Source organism: Scyliorhinus torazame, chromosome X (genome assembly GCF_047496885.1).
Source record: "Scyliorhinus torazame isolate Kashiwa2021f chromosome X, sScyTor2.1, whole genome shotgun sequence".
In the NCBI taxonomy this organism is placed as follows: domain Eukaryota; kingdom Metazoa; phylum Chordata; class Chondrichthyes; order Carcharhiniformes; family Scyliorhinidae; genus Scyliorhinus; species Scyliorhinus torazame.
The window spans coordinates 6,225,026-6,237,410 of NC_092738.1; the positions used below are offsets into that span (position 1 = coordinate 6,225,026).

Below are 12,385 nucleotides of genomic sequence, written 5' to 3' on the forward strand. Positions count from 1 at the left end.
CCAAGATCTCTCTGCTCCTCCACATTGCCACGAACTCTACCGTTAACCCTGTATTCCGCATTCATATTTGTCCTTCCAAAATGGACAACCTCACACTTTTCAGGATTAAACTCCATCTGCCACTTCTCAGCCCAGCTCTGCATCCTATCTATGTCTCTTTGCAGCCGACAACAGCCCTCCTCACTATCCACCACTCCACCAATCTTCGTATCGTCTGCAAATTTACTGACCCACCCTTCAACTCCCTCACCCAAGTCATTAATGAAAATCACAAACAGCAGAGGACCCAGAACTGATCCCTGCGGTACGCCACTGGTAACTGGGCTCCAGGCTGAATATTTGCCACCCACCACCACTCTCTGACTTCTATCGGTTAGCCAGTTCGTTATCCAACTGGCCAAATTTCCCACTATCCCATGCCTCCTTACTTTCTGCAGAAGCCTACCATGGGGAACCTTATCAAATGCCTTACTAAAATCCATGTACACTACATCCACTGCTTTACCTTCATCCACATGCTCGGTCACCTCCTGAAAGAATTCAATAAGACTTGTAAGGCAAGACCTACCCCTCAGAAATCCGTGCTGACTATCCCTAACCAAGCAGTGTCTTTCCAGATGCACAGAAATCCTATCCTTCAGTACCCTTTCCATTACTTTGCCTACCACCGAAGTAAGACTAACTGGCCTGTAATTCTCAGGGTTATCCCTAGTCCCTTTTTTGAACAGGGGCACGACATTCGCCACTCTCCAATCCCCTGGTGCCACCCCTGTTGACAGTGAGGACGAAAAGATCATTGCCAACGGCTCTGCAATTTCATCTCTTGCTTCCCATAGAATCCTTGGATATATCCCATCAGGCCTGGGGGACTTGTCTATCCTCATGTTTTTCAAAATGCCCAACACATCTTCCTTCCTAACAAGTATTTCCTCGAGCTTACCAGTCTGTTTCACACTGTCCTCTCCAACAATATGGCCCTTCTCATTTGTAAATACAGAAGAAAAGTACTTGTTCAAGATCTCTCCTAGCTCTTCACACTCAATACACAATCTCCCGCTACTGTCCTTGATCGGACCTACCCTCGCTCTAGTCATTCTCATATTTCTCTCACATGTGTAAAAGGCCTTGGGGTTTTCCTTGATCCTAACCGCCAAAGATTGTGCATGTCCTCTCTTAGCTCTCCTAATCCCTTTCTTCAGTTCCCTCCTGGCTATCTTGTATCCCTCCAGCGCCCTGTCTGAACCTTGTTTCCTCAGCCTTGCATAAGTTTCCTTTTTCCTCTTAACAAGACATTCAACCTCTCTTGTCAACCATGGTTCCCTTACTCGACTATCTCTTCCCTGCCTGACAGGGACATACATATCAAGGACACGTAGTACCTGTTCCTTGAACAAGTTCCACATTTCACTTGTGTCCTTCCCTGACAGCCTATGTTCCCCTGACGGCCTATGTTCCCAACTTATGCACTTCAATTCTTGTCTGACAACATCGTATTTACCCTTCCCCCAATTGCTAAACCTTGCCCTGTTGCACGCACCTATCCCTCTCCATTACTAAAGTGAAAGTCACAGAATTGTGGTCACTATCTCCAAAATGCTCCCCCACTAACAAATCTATCACTTGCCCTGGTTCATTACCAAGTACTAAATCCAATATTGCCCTTCCTCTGGTCGGACAATCTACATACTGTGTTAGAAAAGCTTCCTGGACACACTGCACAAACACCACCCCATCCAAACTATTTGATCTAAAGAGTTTCCGCTCAATATTTGGGACGTTAAAGTCACCCATGACTACTACCCTGTGACTTCTGCACCTTTCCAAAATCTGTTTCCCAATCTGTTCCTCCACATCTCTGCTACTATTGGGGGGCCTATAGAAAACTCCTAACAAGGTGACTGCTCCTTTCCTATTTCTGACTTCAACCCTTACTACCTCAGTAGGGTGATACTCCTCGAACTGCCTTTCTGCAGCTGTTATACTATCTCTAATTACCAATGCCACCCCCCCCCGCCCACCTCTTTTACCACCCTCCTTAATCTTATTGAAACATCTATAACCAGGGACCTCCAACAACCATTTCTGCCCCTCTTCTATCCAAGATTCCGTGATGGCCACCGCACCCGTAGTCCCAAGTACCGATCCATGCCTTAAGTTCACCCACCTTATTCCTGATGCTTCTTGCGTTGAAGTATACACACTTCAACCCATCTCCGTGCCTGCAAGTACTCTCCTTTGTCAGTGTTCCCTTCCCCACTGCCTCATTACACGCTTTGGCGTCCTGAATATCGGCTACCTTAGTTGCTGGACTACAAATCCGGTTCTCATTCCCCTGCCAAGTTAGTTTAAATCCTCCCGAAGAGTACTAGAAAACCTCCCTCCCAGGATATTGGTGCCCCTCTGGTTCAGATGCAACCCGTCCTGCTTGTACAGGTCCCACCTTCCCCAAAATGCGCTCCAATTATCCAAATACCTGAAGCCCTCCCTCCTACACCATTCCTGCAGCCACGTGTTCAGCTGCACTCTCTCCCTATTCCTAGCCTTGCTATCACGTGGCACCGGCAACAAACCAGAGATGACAACTCTGTCTGTCCTGGCTTTTAACTTCCAGCCTAACTCCCTAAACTCGTTTATTACCTCCACACCTCTTTTCCTACCTACGTCGTTGGTATCAATGTGCGCCACGACTTCTGGCTGCTCCACCTCCCCCTTAAGGATCCTGAAGACATGATCCGAGACATCCCTGGCACCCGGGAGGCAACATACCTTCCGGGAGTCTCGATCTCGACCACAGAATCTCCTATCTATTCCCCTAAGCATTGAATCTCCTACTACTATTGCTTTTCTATTCTCCCCCCCTTCCCTTCTGAGCCCCAGAGCCAGACTCAGTGCCAGAGACCTGCCCGCTAGGGCCTTCCCCCGGTAGGTCATTCCCCCCCCAACAGCATCCAAAACGGTATACTTGATTTGAAGGGGAATGGCCACGAGGGATCCCTGCACCGTCTGCCTGGTTTTTTTTTTTCTCCCCTGACTGTGACCCAGCTATTCTTGTCCTGTACCTGGGGTGTTAAATGAATGCTCCAGGATAAGATAGTGCAATGATCTTTCCGAAAGTACAATTCCTAATATACCTGTGGTGAAAAGTAGAGTTTGACCTTCCTTTGCAGGAGATTTGAAATGGATCGTGACCCACAGGCAGCTCGATACTGTGCAGTGTGTAACAAGAGGCATCCTGTGGAGGATGGGGATTTCTGGGCAGAATCGAGCATGCTGGGATTGAAAATCACTTACTTTGCCATGATGGATGGCAAAGTCTATGATATCACTGGTAAGGAGATTGGAAATTTGAAGTCATCTTCATATTTCTGTTTAATTAAAAGAAGGTTTTAGTGAGACTTGTGTATGATGTAAGTTTGGAAATAATTTGCTCTGTAAATTTAGCAATTGTGACAGTTACAGCGGAATAGCATTGTGTTCAGTGTTCAGCGCACACACCAGTTGAGCCAAGGGCCTGTTTCTATTCTGTGCAATGCTATGTGAAAATCTCAGGTCTTTGGTTTCATTGTTGGGTGCTCATGTAGAAGATAGATTTCTAGTTTCTTGGGATAAAGCAACAACAAAAAAATACTACAAACTGCTCTCTACTGAATAAAGGGGAATGAGGATGGGAAGGAATGTACTTTACACCAAGTATTTATTACTGTTCCTTCCGATCATGACAATTCATCAACTTGCCTCATTGTTCAACAATTTCAACAGAAAGTACAGCCACATCTTGTTTTCATGGTATTTGCTTCACCTTTTGATTCCGATCCATTCAGATGGATCCAATATATAAACAAGGGATAATAACTTTCAGTAAAGATGTAAACCATTACTGGCCCGTGAGATTCTTCCAAAGCCGCCGTGGAACCATTCTGGAATATCCAAATAAAATCCTTTTCCAGAATGTTTCACAACTTTTGCTGAAATAGTTTGAAAGCCTGGAAATAACCGTAAACAGAAAAAATGAGAATAGAATGATAGAAGTTTACAGTATGGAAACAGGCCCTTTGGCCCAACCAGTCCATGCCGCCCAGTTTTTACCATTAAGCTAGTCCCAGTTGCCCGCACTTGGCCCATAACCCTCTATACCCATCTTACCCATGTAACTATCTAAATGCTTTTTAAAAGACACAATTGTACCCGCCTCTACTACTACCTCTGGCAGCCCATTCCAGACACTCACTACCCTCTGAGTGAAGAAATTGCCCCTCTGGGCCCTTCTGAATCTCTCCCCTCTCACCTTAAACCTATGCCCTCTAGTTTTAGACTCCCCTACCTTTGGGAAAAGATGTTGACTATCTACCTTATCTATGCCCCTCATTATTTTATAGACCTCTATAAGATCACCCCTAAGCCTCCTACGTTCCAGGGAAAAAAGTCCCAGTCTATCCAGCCTCTCCTTATAACTCAAACCATCAAGTCCCGGTAACATCCTAGTAAATCTTTTCTGCACTCTTTCTAGTTTAATAATATCCTTTCTATAATAGGGTGACCAGAACTGCACACAGTATTCCAAGTGTGGCCGTACCAATGTCTTGTACAACTTCAACAAGACGTCCCAACTCCTGTATTCAATGTTCTGACCAATGAAACCAAGCATGCCGAATGCCTTCTTCACCACCCTGTCCACCTGCGACTCCACCTTCAAGAAGCCAGGTGTGAAAATCTTGGGGATGAAAAGCCTCTCAAATCACCACTTTTTTTGAGGGGATTGGGGAGTCGGCATAGTGATGTGGTTTGCGTTTGACGCATTCTGATTTCTCGGTTGGTTCTGGGCCACCTGAGGTAAAATGGTGACTTGAAATGTGCTGGGACAGTCAGTAGAATCGAGGCCATTCAGCCCCTTGAGCCTGTTACGCAGAAATATAAGCTCCTCAAAACCATTCCGCCATTCAATTCGATCATGGCAGATCTGTACCTCATCTCCATTTATCTACCTGCTTCCAAGTCCCTCAATACATCTTTGTTTTGAAATTCACTTGTATCCTTTCTCCTGGGTTGTTGGGGAGCTAATTGCAGAGTGAAGACACATGCCGCCCCCTCCCCATTTGGCTGAGGAATACTAAATGGAGACCCAAGACAAAGTATCTGTTTTGTTCTTTTTGCGCTGTTTATTCCAGCCTCAGACAGATTGGCCCCACATTTGTGTGATGTATTGGAAGAAGGATTAGGAGAGCTAAGCAGTGCACGAGGGGAAGAGAGGATGTGGAGGGGGTAAGGAGGAAGAGGGGATGGCGGGGGAGAGAGTGGATGGGCAGTGGGCAAAGTGGAGGAGGTAAGAGGTCAAGAAATAAAAGGATGGGAGGGCAGCAGGGTGGCGCAGTGGATTAGCCCTGCTGCCTCACGGCGCCGAGGTGCCAGGTTCGATCCTGGCTCTGGGTCACTGTCCGTGTGGAGTTTGCACATTTTCCCCGTGTTTGTATGGGTTTCGCCCCCACAACCCAAAGATGTGCAGGATAGGTGGATTGGCCACGATAAATTGCCCCTTAATTGGAAAAAATGAATTGGGTACTCTAAATTTATTTTTTTAAAAGAAATAAAAGGATGGGGAAGGTAAGGAGGGAATAGAGTGGGGGAAGTGAGGAGCTCTGGGCTGGGACTAAGTGGAATAAAGGGAGAGAGGAATAAGGGGGGGGGGGCGAATTTGGGAATAAGCATGGTAAGTGGGGAGGTAAGAGGGGTTGAGAGTAAGAGTGATAGGGGAGAGACAATGTAGAGAAGAGACGGTACAGACAAGGGTAAAGGGGATACTGGAGGTTATAGAAGAAGACGTGAGGAGTAAAGGGGATAGGGTGGGATGGAGAGGGGGATAGCTGGATAAGAGCATGGTGGCACAGTGGTACGCACTGCTGCCTCAGTGCCAGGGACCCAGGTTCGATCCCTGACTGTGTGGAGTTTACACGTTCTCCATGTGTCTGCGTGGGTTTCCTCCGGGTGCTCCTGTTTCCTTCCACAGTCCAAAGATGTGTACATTTGGTGGATTGGCCCTGATAAATTGACCCTTAGTGTCCAAAAGGTTAGGTAGGGTTATGGGGACAGGGTGCCCTTTCAGAGGGTTGATGCAGACTCGATGGGCCGAATGGCCTATGGCCTCCTTCTGCACTGTGGGGATTCTATGATTTTTTTAAAAAAAAATTCCAGTTAAGGGGCAATTTAGCATGGCCAATCCACCTAGGAAGGCAGCAGTAGCCAAGTTCATGGCACTGTGGCTGGCTCTGCTTTACAGGAGGGCAGGAAAAAGTGGTAGAGCTATAGTGTTAGGGGATTCGATTGTAAGGAGAGTAGACTGGTTTCTGCGGAGGCAAACGAGACTTCAGGAAGGTATGTTGCCTCTTGGATGTCTCTGAGCACCTGCAGGGCATTCTAAAGGGGGAGGCTGAACAGCCAGCTGTCATGGTGCATATAGGCACCAACGATATAGGTAAAAAAACGGGATTAGGTCCTACATGCTGAATTTAGGGAGTTAGGAGCTAAACTAAAAAGTAGGACCTCAAAGGTAGTAATCTCAGGATTGCTACCAGTGCCACGAGCTAGTCAGCGTAGGAATGTCAGGATAGACAGGATGAATGTGTGGCTTGAGAGATGGTGCAGGAGGGAGGGGTTCAGAATGTTGGGACATTGGAACCGGTTCTGGGAGAGGTGGGACCATTACAAATTGGGCGGCCTACACCTGGGCAGGACTGGAACCAATGTCATTGGGCGGGCGGTGGGGGGGGGTTGCTAGCGCTGTTGGGGAGGGTTTAAACTAAAGTGGCAGGGGGGTGGGAACCAATGCAGAAAGTCTGAGGGTAGTAAAGAGGGGACAAGAACAAAAGCTAGTAAGGAGAAAAGTGGAAGGCAGAGAAACAGATTGAACTGCCTAGTATGGCAAGGGGGGGGGGGGAACAAGAGCAGTAGGTTAGCGGGAGAAATAATTGAGTGAGAGCTACAGACTAAGGTCTGGAAGATTAAGAGTAAGAGCAGGCAGGGAGTGGTTGGGCAACGCAGCGGGGCTGGTGGGCTGAAGTGCATTAGTTTCAATGCGAGGAGTATTTCAGGTAAAACAGATGAATTTAGAGCTTGGATTACGTGGAATTATGATGTTGCTATTACAGAAACTTGGTTTCGTAAGAAGTCTTATAACACCAGGTTAAAGTCCAGCAGGTTTGTTTCGAATCACTAGCTTTCGGAGCACTGCTTCCTCAGGTGAATGAAGCGGTGGGTTCCAGAAACATATATATATATATATATATATATATATATAAACAAAGTCAAAGATGCAAGATGATACTTTGAATGCGAGTCTTTGCAGGTAATTAAGTCTTTACAGGTCCAGACGAAGCAACTGGAGAGAGGGATAATCACAGGTTCAAGAGGTGTGAATTGTCTCAAGCCAGGACAGTTGGTAGGATTTCGCAAGCCCAGGCCGGACGGTGGGGGGGTGAATGTAATGCGACATGAATCCAAGGTCCCAGTTGAGGCCGTACTCGTGTGCGGAACTTGGCAATAAGTTTCTGCTCGACGATTCTGCATTGTTGTGCGTCCTGAAGGCCGCCTTGGAGAACGCTTACCTGGAGATCAGAGGCTGAATGCCCTTGACTGCTGAAGTGTTCCCCGACTGGAAGGCAACATTCCTGCCTAGCGATCCAGAATGAATGAAGCGGATGAGTTGCAGAATTGCGTCTGGAGATTGGCAGTTGTCGGTGTTGAGTACGGAGGGTGTTGCAGCAATGCCGTCGTCGTGGGGGATGCTGGTGTAGAGTGCCGAGACGTCCATTGTGACGAGGCATGTTCCTGGTTCAACTGGTCCATGGGTGCTGAGTTTCTGTAAGAAGTCCATCGTATCGCGACAGAAGCTGGGCGCACCTTGTACGATGGGTTTCAAGATGCCTTCGATGTAGCCAGAGAGGTTCTCACACAGGGTCCCATTGCCTGATACGATAGGACGTCCTCTGATCTTCGGGTTGAGACAATTCACACCTCTTTAATCTGTGATTAACCCTCTCTCCAGGTGCTCCGTCTGGATCTGGAAAGACTTAATTACCTGCAAAGACTCATTCAAATGCATCTTGCATCTTTGATCGAAGTTTCAGTAGGAGATAATTTCGGGAATCATAATTCTGTATGTTTTAAGCTGCTTATGGAAAAGGACAAGAGTGGTCCTCAGGTGAAGTTGTTAGACTGGGGAAAGGCAAATTACAACAGCAATAGGCAGGATCTGGAGAGTGTTGACTGGGCGAGGCTTTTTGAGGGAAGATCCGGCATGTGGGAGGCTTTCAAATGTCAGTTGATTAGAATTCAGGACCGGCATGTACCTGAATCCTGTGAGGACGAAAGATAAGGGTGGAAAGTGTAGAGAACCCTGGATAACGAGGGATATTATGAATCTTGTCAAAAAGAAAACGGAAGCATTTGTAAGGTCTAAAAGGCTTGGGACAGATGAAGCCCATGAAGAATATAAAACCAGTAGGAAGGAACTTAAGATAGGAGTTAGGAAGGCTAAAAGGGGTCATGAAATGTCAGTGGCAAACAGGATTACAGCGTTTTATACATATGTAAGAGCAAGAGGGTAGCCAGAGAAAGGGTTGGTCCATTCAAGGATATTGGAAGAAATCTATGTATGGAGCCAGAGGAAATGGGAGAGATACTAAATGAATACTTTGCCTCAGTATTCCCCAAAGAGAAGGGCTTGGTAGATGAGGAGTATAGGGTAGAGTGTGTAGATATTCTGAGTCATGTTGATATTAATAAAGAGGAGGTGTTGGGTATCTTAAAAAGCATTAAAGTAGATAAGTCCCCAGGGCCTGATGGAATCTACCCCAGAATACTGAGGGAAGCAAGGGAGGAAATTGCTGGGGCCTTGACCGTAATCTTTGTATCCTCATTGGCAACAGGTGAAGTTCCAAAAGACTGGAGAGTAGCCAATGTTGTTCCATTGTGACTTCCGGTTGCGGCTATGCGGAGCTAAGCCGCACGATTCGGCAGCTCCCGCGATCACGGACTTTCGGGCTCGCGAGAGGAGCCCCAACGGAATTTTTTCACAGACAACCCGTGGGGAAGAGAAGAGAGAGGTCCCCTACCAACTTTTATGGACCGGACCCGAAGTGCAACGGCCAAAAAAGCGGCATTGGAGCAGCGGGAGAAGCGAGGGAAAAAAAGCAAAATGGCGGCGGCCAGGGACAAAGAGGAGATGCAGGATTTCATCAAGCGCTGCTTCGAGGAGCTGCGTAAGGAGATGCTGGCGCCTATGCTGGCGGTAATTGAAGGACTAGGGATAACCCAGAAGGCCCACGAGGTGAAGATCCAGGAAGTCCAGAAAAGAGAGAGTGAGAATGAGGACGAGCTCTTGGGCCTGGCGGTGAGAGTGGAGCAGCACGAGGCGCTACACAAGAAGTGGGCGGGAAGACTTGAAGAACAGGTCGAGGAGAAAGAATCTGCGGATCCTTGGTCTCCCTGAAGGAGTGGAGGGGGCCGATGCCGCGGCATATGTGGGCACGATAATCGGGGCGATGATGGGCGCGGAGGCCCCTTCGAGGTCGCTGGAGCTGGACGGGGCGCACCGGGTGCTGGCGAGGAAGCCCAAGGCAAATGAGCCGCCAAGGGCGATTGTGGTGAGATTTCACCGGTTTACGGACAGAGAGAGGGTCCTGAAATGGGCCAAGAAGGAGCGGAGCAGCAAGTGGGACAATGCAGAGGTCCGGGTATATTCGGATTGGAGCACGGAGGTTGCTAAGCGGAGAGCGGGTTTCAACCGGGCCAAAGTGGCGTTGTACCGGAAAGAAGTGAAATTCGGAATGCTGCAGCCAGCAGTATGTGGGTCACATACAAGGGCCAACACTACTACTTCGAAATGTCTGAAGAGGCGTGGACGTTTGTACAAGCCGAAAAGTTGGACTCTAACTGAGGTTTTGTGAGGGTGGGGGGGATGTTTGAGGTTTGATGTGTTGTGGTTGTTGTATATAGGGGGTCAATCACGCACCGGAAATGTTATATGGGCTGGGGGAGAGAGACAAGGCCGCGACAGGAGCTGCGCCAGAGGGGGCGGGGCAAGCCTTTGAAAGCGCGGGTTTTTTTTTCCCGCGCGTGGGAAGGGGAAAGAAGGAACGTATATGGATTGGGAGACTTCCACACCGGGGGGGGGGGGGGGGGGGGGGGGGGGGGGGTCAAAGGGACGGGGGGGGGGGGGGGGGGGGGGGGGTCAAAGGGACGGGGGGGGGGGGGGGGGGGGGGGTCAAAGGGACGGGGGGGGGGGGGGGTCAAAGGGACGGCGGAGGAAGCCGGGGTCAGCGGGCTACAGCTGACTTACGGGAGTGATATCGGGGGAGCAAAACAGCTAGACAGGGGTCTTGCGGGATGGGGAAGGGTTGCTGCCGCACTGGCCGAAAGGGAATGGGACACAGAAGAGGTGGTCGGGACGGAGGTCCCCCGGCTGGGGGATTGGAGGGCGAGGGAGATGCGGACATGGGACTGGCCCAGAAAAGGAGATGGCTAGTCGGCGGGGGGATGAGAGCCCCTCCAATCCTGCTGATAACGTGGAACGTGAGGGGCCTGAATGGGCCGGTGAAGAGGGCTCGAGTGTTCGCGCACTTGAAGTACTGAAGGCAGACGTGGCCATGCTCCAAGAGACACACCTGAAGGTGGCGGACCAGGTCAGGTTAAGAAGGGGATGGGTAGGACAGGTATTTCACTCTGGACTGGACGCAAAAAATAGAGTGGCAATTTTGGTGGGAAAGCGTGTGTCATTTGAGGCCAAGACTATCGTAGCGGACAATGGAGGGAGATATGTGATGGTGAGTGGTAGGCTGCAAGGGACGTGGGTGGTGTTGGTAAATGTATACGCCCCGAACTGGGATGATGCTGGATTCATGAAGCGCATGTTGGGGCGCATTCTGGACCAGGAGGTAGGAGGCCTGATAATGGGAGGCGATTTCAATACGGTGTTGGATCCAGCACTGGACCGCTCCAAATCAAGGACTGGAAAGAGGCCGGCGGCGGCCAAGGTGCTCTGGGTTTATGGATCAGATGGGGGGAGTGGACCCATGGAGGTTTGCAAGACCGCAGGCTAGGGAATTTTCTTTCTTCTCCCACGTGCACAAAGCCTACTCCCGGATAGATTTCTTTGTTCTGGGCAGGGCGCTCATCCCGAGGGTGGAGGGGGTTTTTGTTTGTGTTTCAGTGCCTTCCCATCGTGATCACCAAGGGCTTTTTCAAGAGAGTAGGTAGGAGTATTATGGGGTTTGTGTGGGCGAATAAGACCCCGAGGGTAAGACCCCGAGGGTTCCTGGAACGCAGTAGGGACCGAGGAGGGTTGGCGCTGCCAAACCTAGGGAGCTACTACTGGGCAGCAAATGTGGCGATGATCCGCAAGTGGGTTTCATAGAATTTATAGTGCAGAAGGAGGCCATTCGGCCCATCGAGTCTGCACCAGCTCTTTTTGAAAGAGCACCCTACCTAAGTCCACACCTCCACCCTATCCCCATAACCCAGTAACCCCACCCAACACTAAGGGCAATTTTGGACACTAAGGGCAATTTATCATGGCCAATCCACCTAACCTGCACATCTTTGGACTGTGGGAGGAAACCGGAGCCCCCGGAGGAAACCCACGCACACACGGGGAGAACGTGCAGACTCCACACAGACCGTGACCTAAGCTGGGAATTGAACCTGGGACCCTGGAGCTGTGAAGCAATTGTGCTAACCACCATGCTACCGTGCTGCCCATATGGAGGGAGAGGGGGGCGGCATGGAAGAGGATGGAGATGGCGTCCTGTAAAGGAACGGGCTTGGGGGCGTTGGTGACGGCACCGCTGCCGTTCTCGCCATCAAAGTATACCACGAGCCCGGTGGTGGCAGCAACGTTAAGGATCTGGGGCCAGTGGAGACTGCACAGGGGTGCAGTGGGAGCCTCGGTGTGGTCCCCGATCGGGGTAACCACCGGTTTGTCCCGGGGAAGATGGACGGGGGGGTTCCAGGGCTGGCATCGGGCAGGGATTAGAAGAATGGGGGACCTGTTAATTGACAGGACATTTGCGAGCCTAGGGGCACTGGAGGAGAAGTTTGAGTTCCCCCCCGGGAAATGCATTTAGATATATGCAGGTGAGGGCTTTTGTGAGGCGACAGGTCAGGGAATTCCCGTTGCTCCCGGCACAAGAAATTCAAGACCGGGTGATCTCGGGTGTATTGGTCGGGGAGGGCAAGGTTTCGGCAATACACCAAGAGATGAAAGAAGAGGGGGAAGCGCTAGCAGAAGAGTTGAAGGGTAAATGGGAGGAGGAGCTGGGGGAGGAGATCGAGGAAGGTTTGTGGGCAGATGTCCTGGGTAGGGTTAATTCCTCCTCCTCATGTGCCGGGCTCAGCC

General features: G+C 49.8%; 1 protein-coding gene across 3 annotated transcripts in view; it reads left to right on the top strand.

Moving 5' to 3' along the window:
• The window catches only part of dnajc14 (DnaJ (Hsp40) homolog, subfamily C, member 14), a 65,839-nt gene that overhangs the window by 41,948 nt on the left and 11,506 nt on the right, over positions 1-12,385 (top strand). For 2 of the 3 annotated variants that reach the window (XM_072493746.1, XM_072493747.1), the window contains exon 5: positions 3,168-3,328. The exons of the other annotated variant lie outside the window; for it this stretch is intronic. In XM_072493746.1, coding sequence (XP_072349847.1) covers positions 3,168-3,328 — 161 coding nt within the window. The remainder of the gene's footprint in view (positions 1-3,167; positions 3,329-12,385) is intronic. 3 annotated transcript variants of the gene reach the window in all.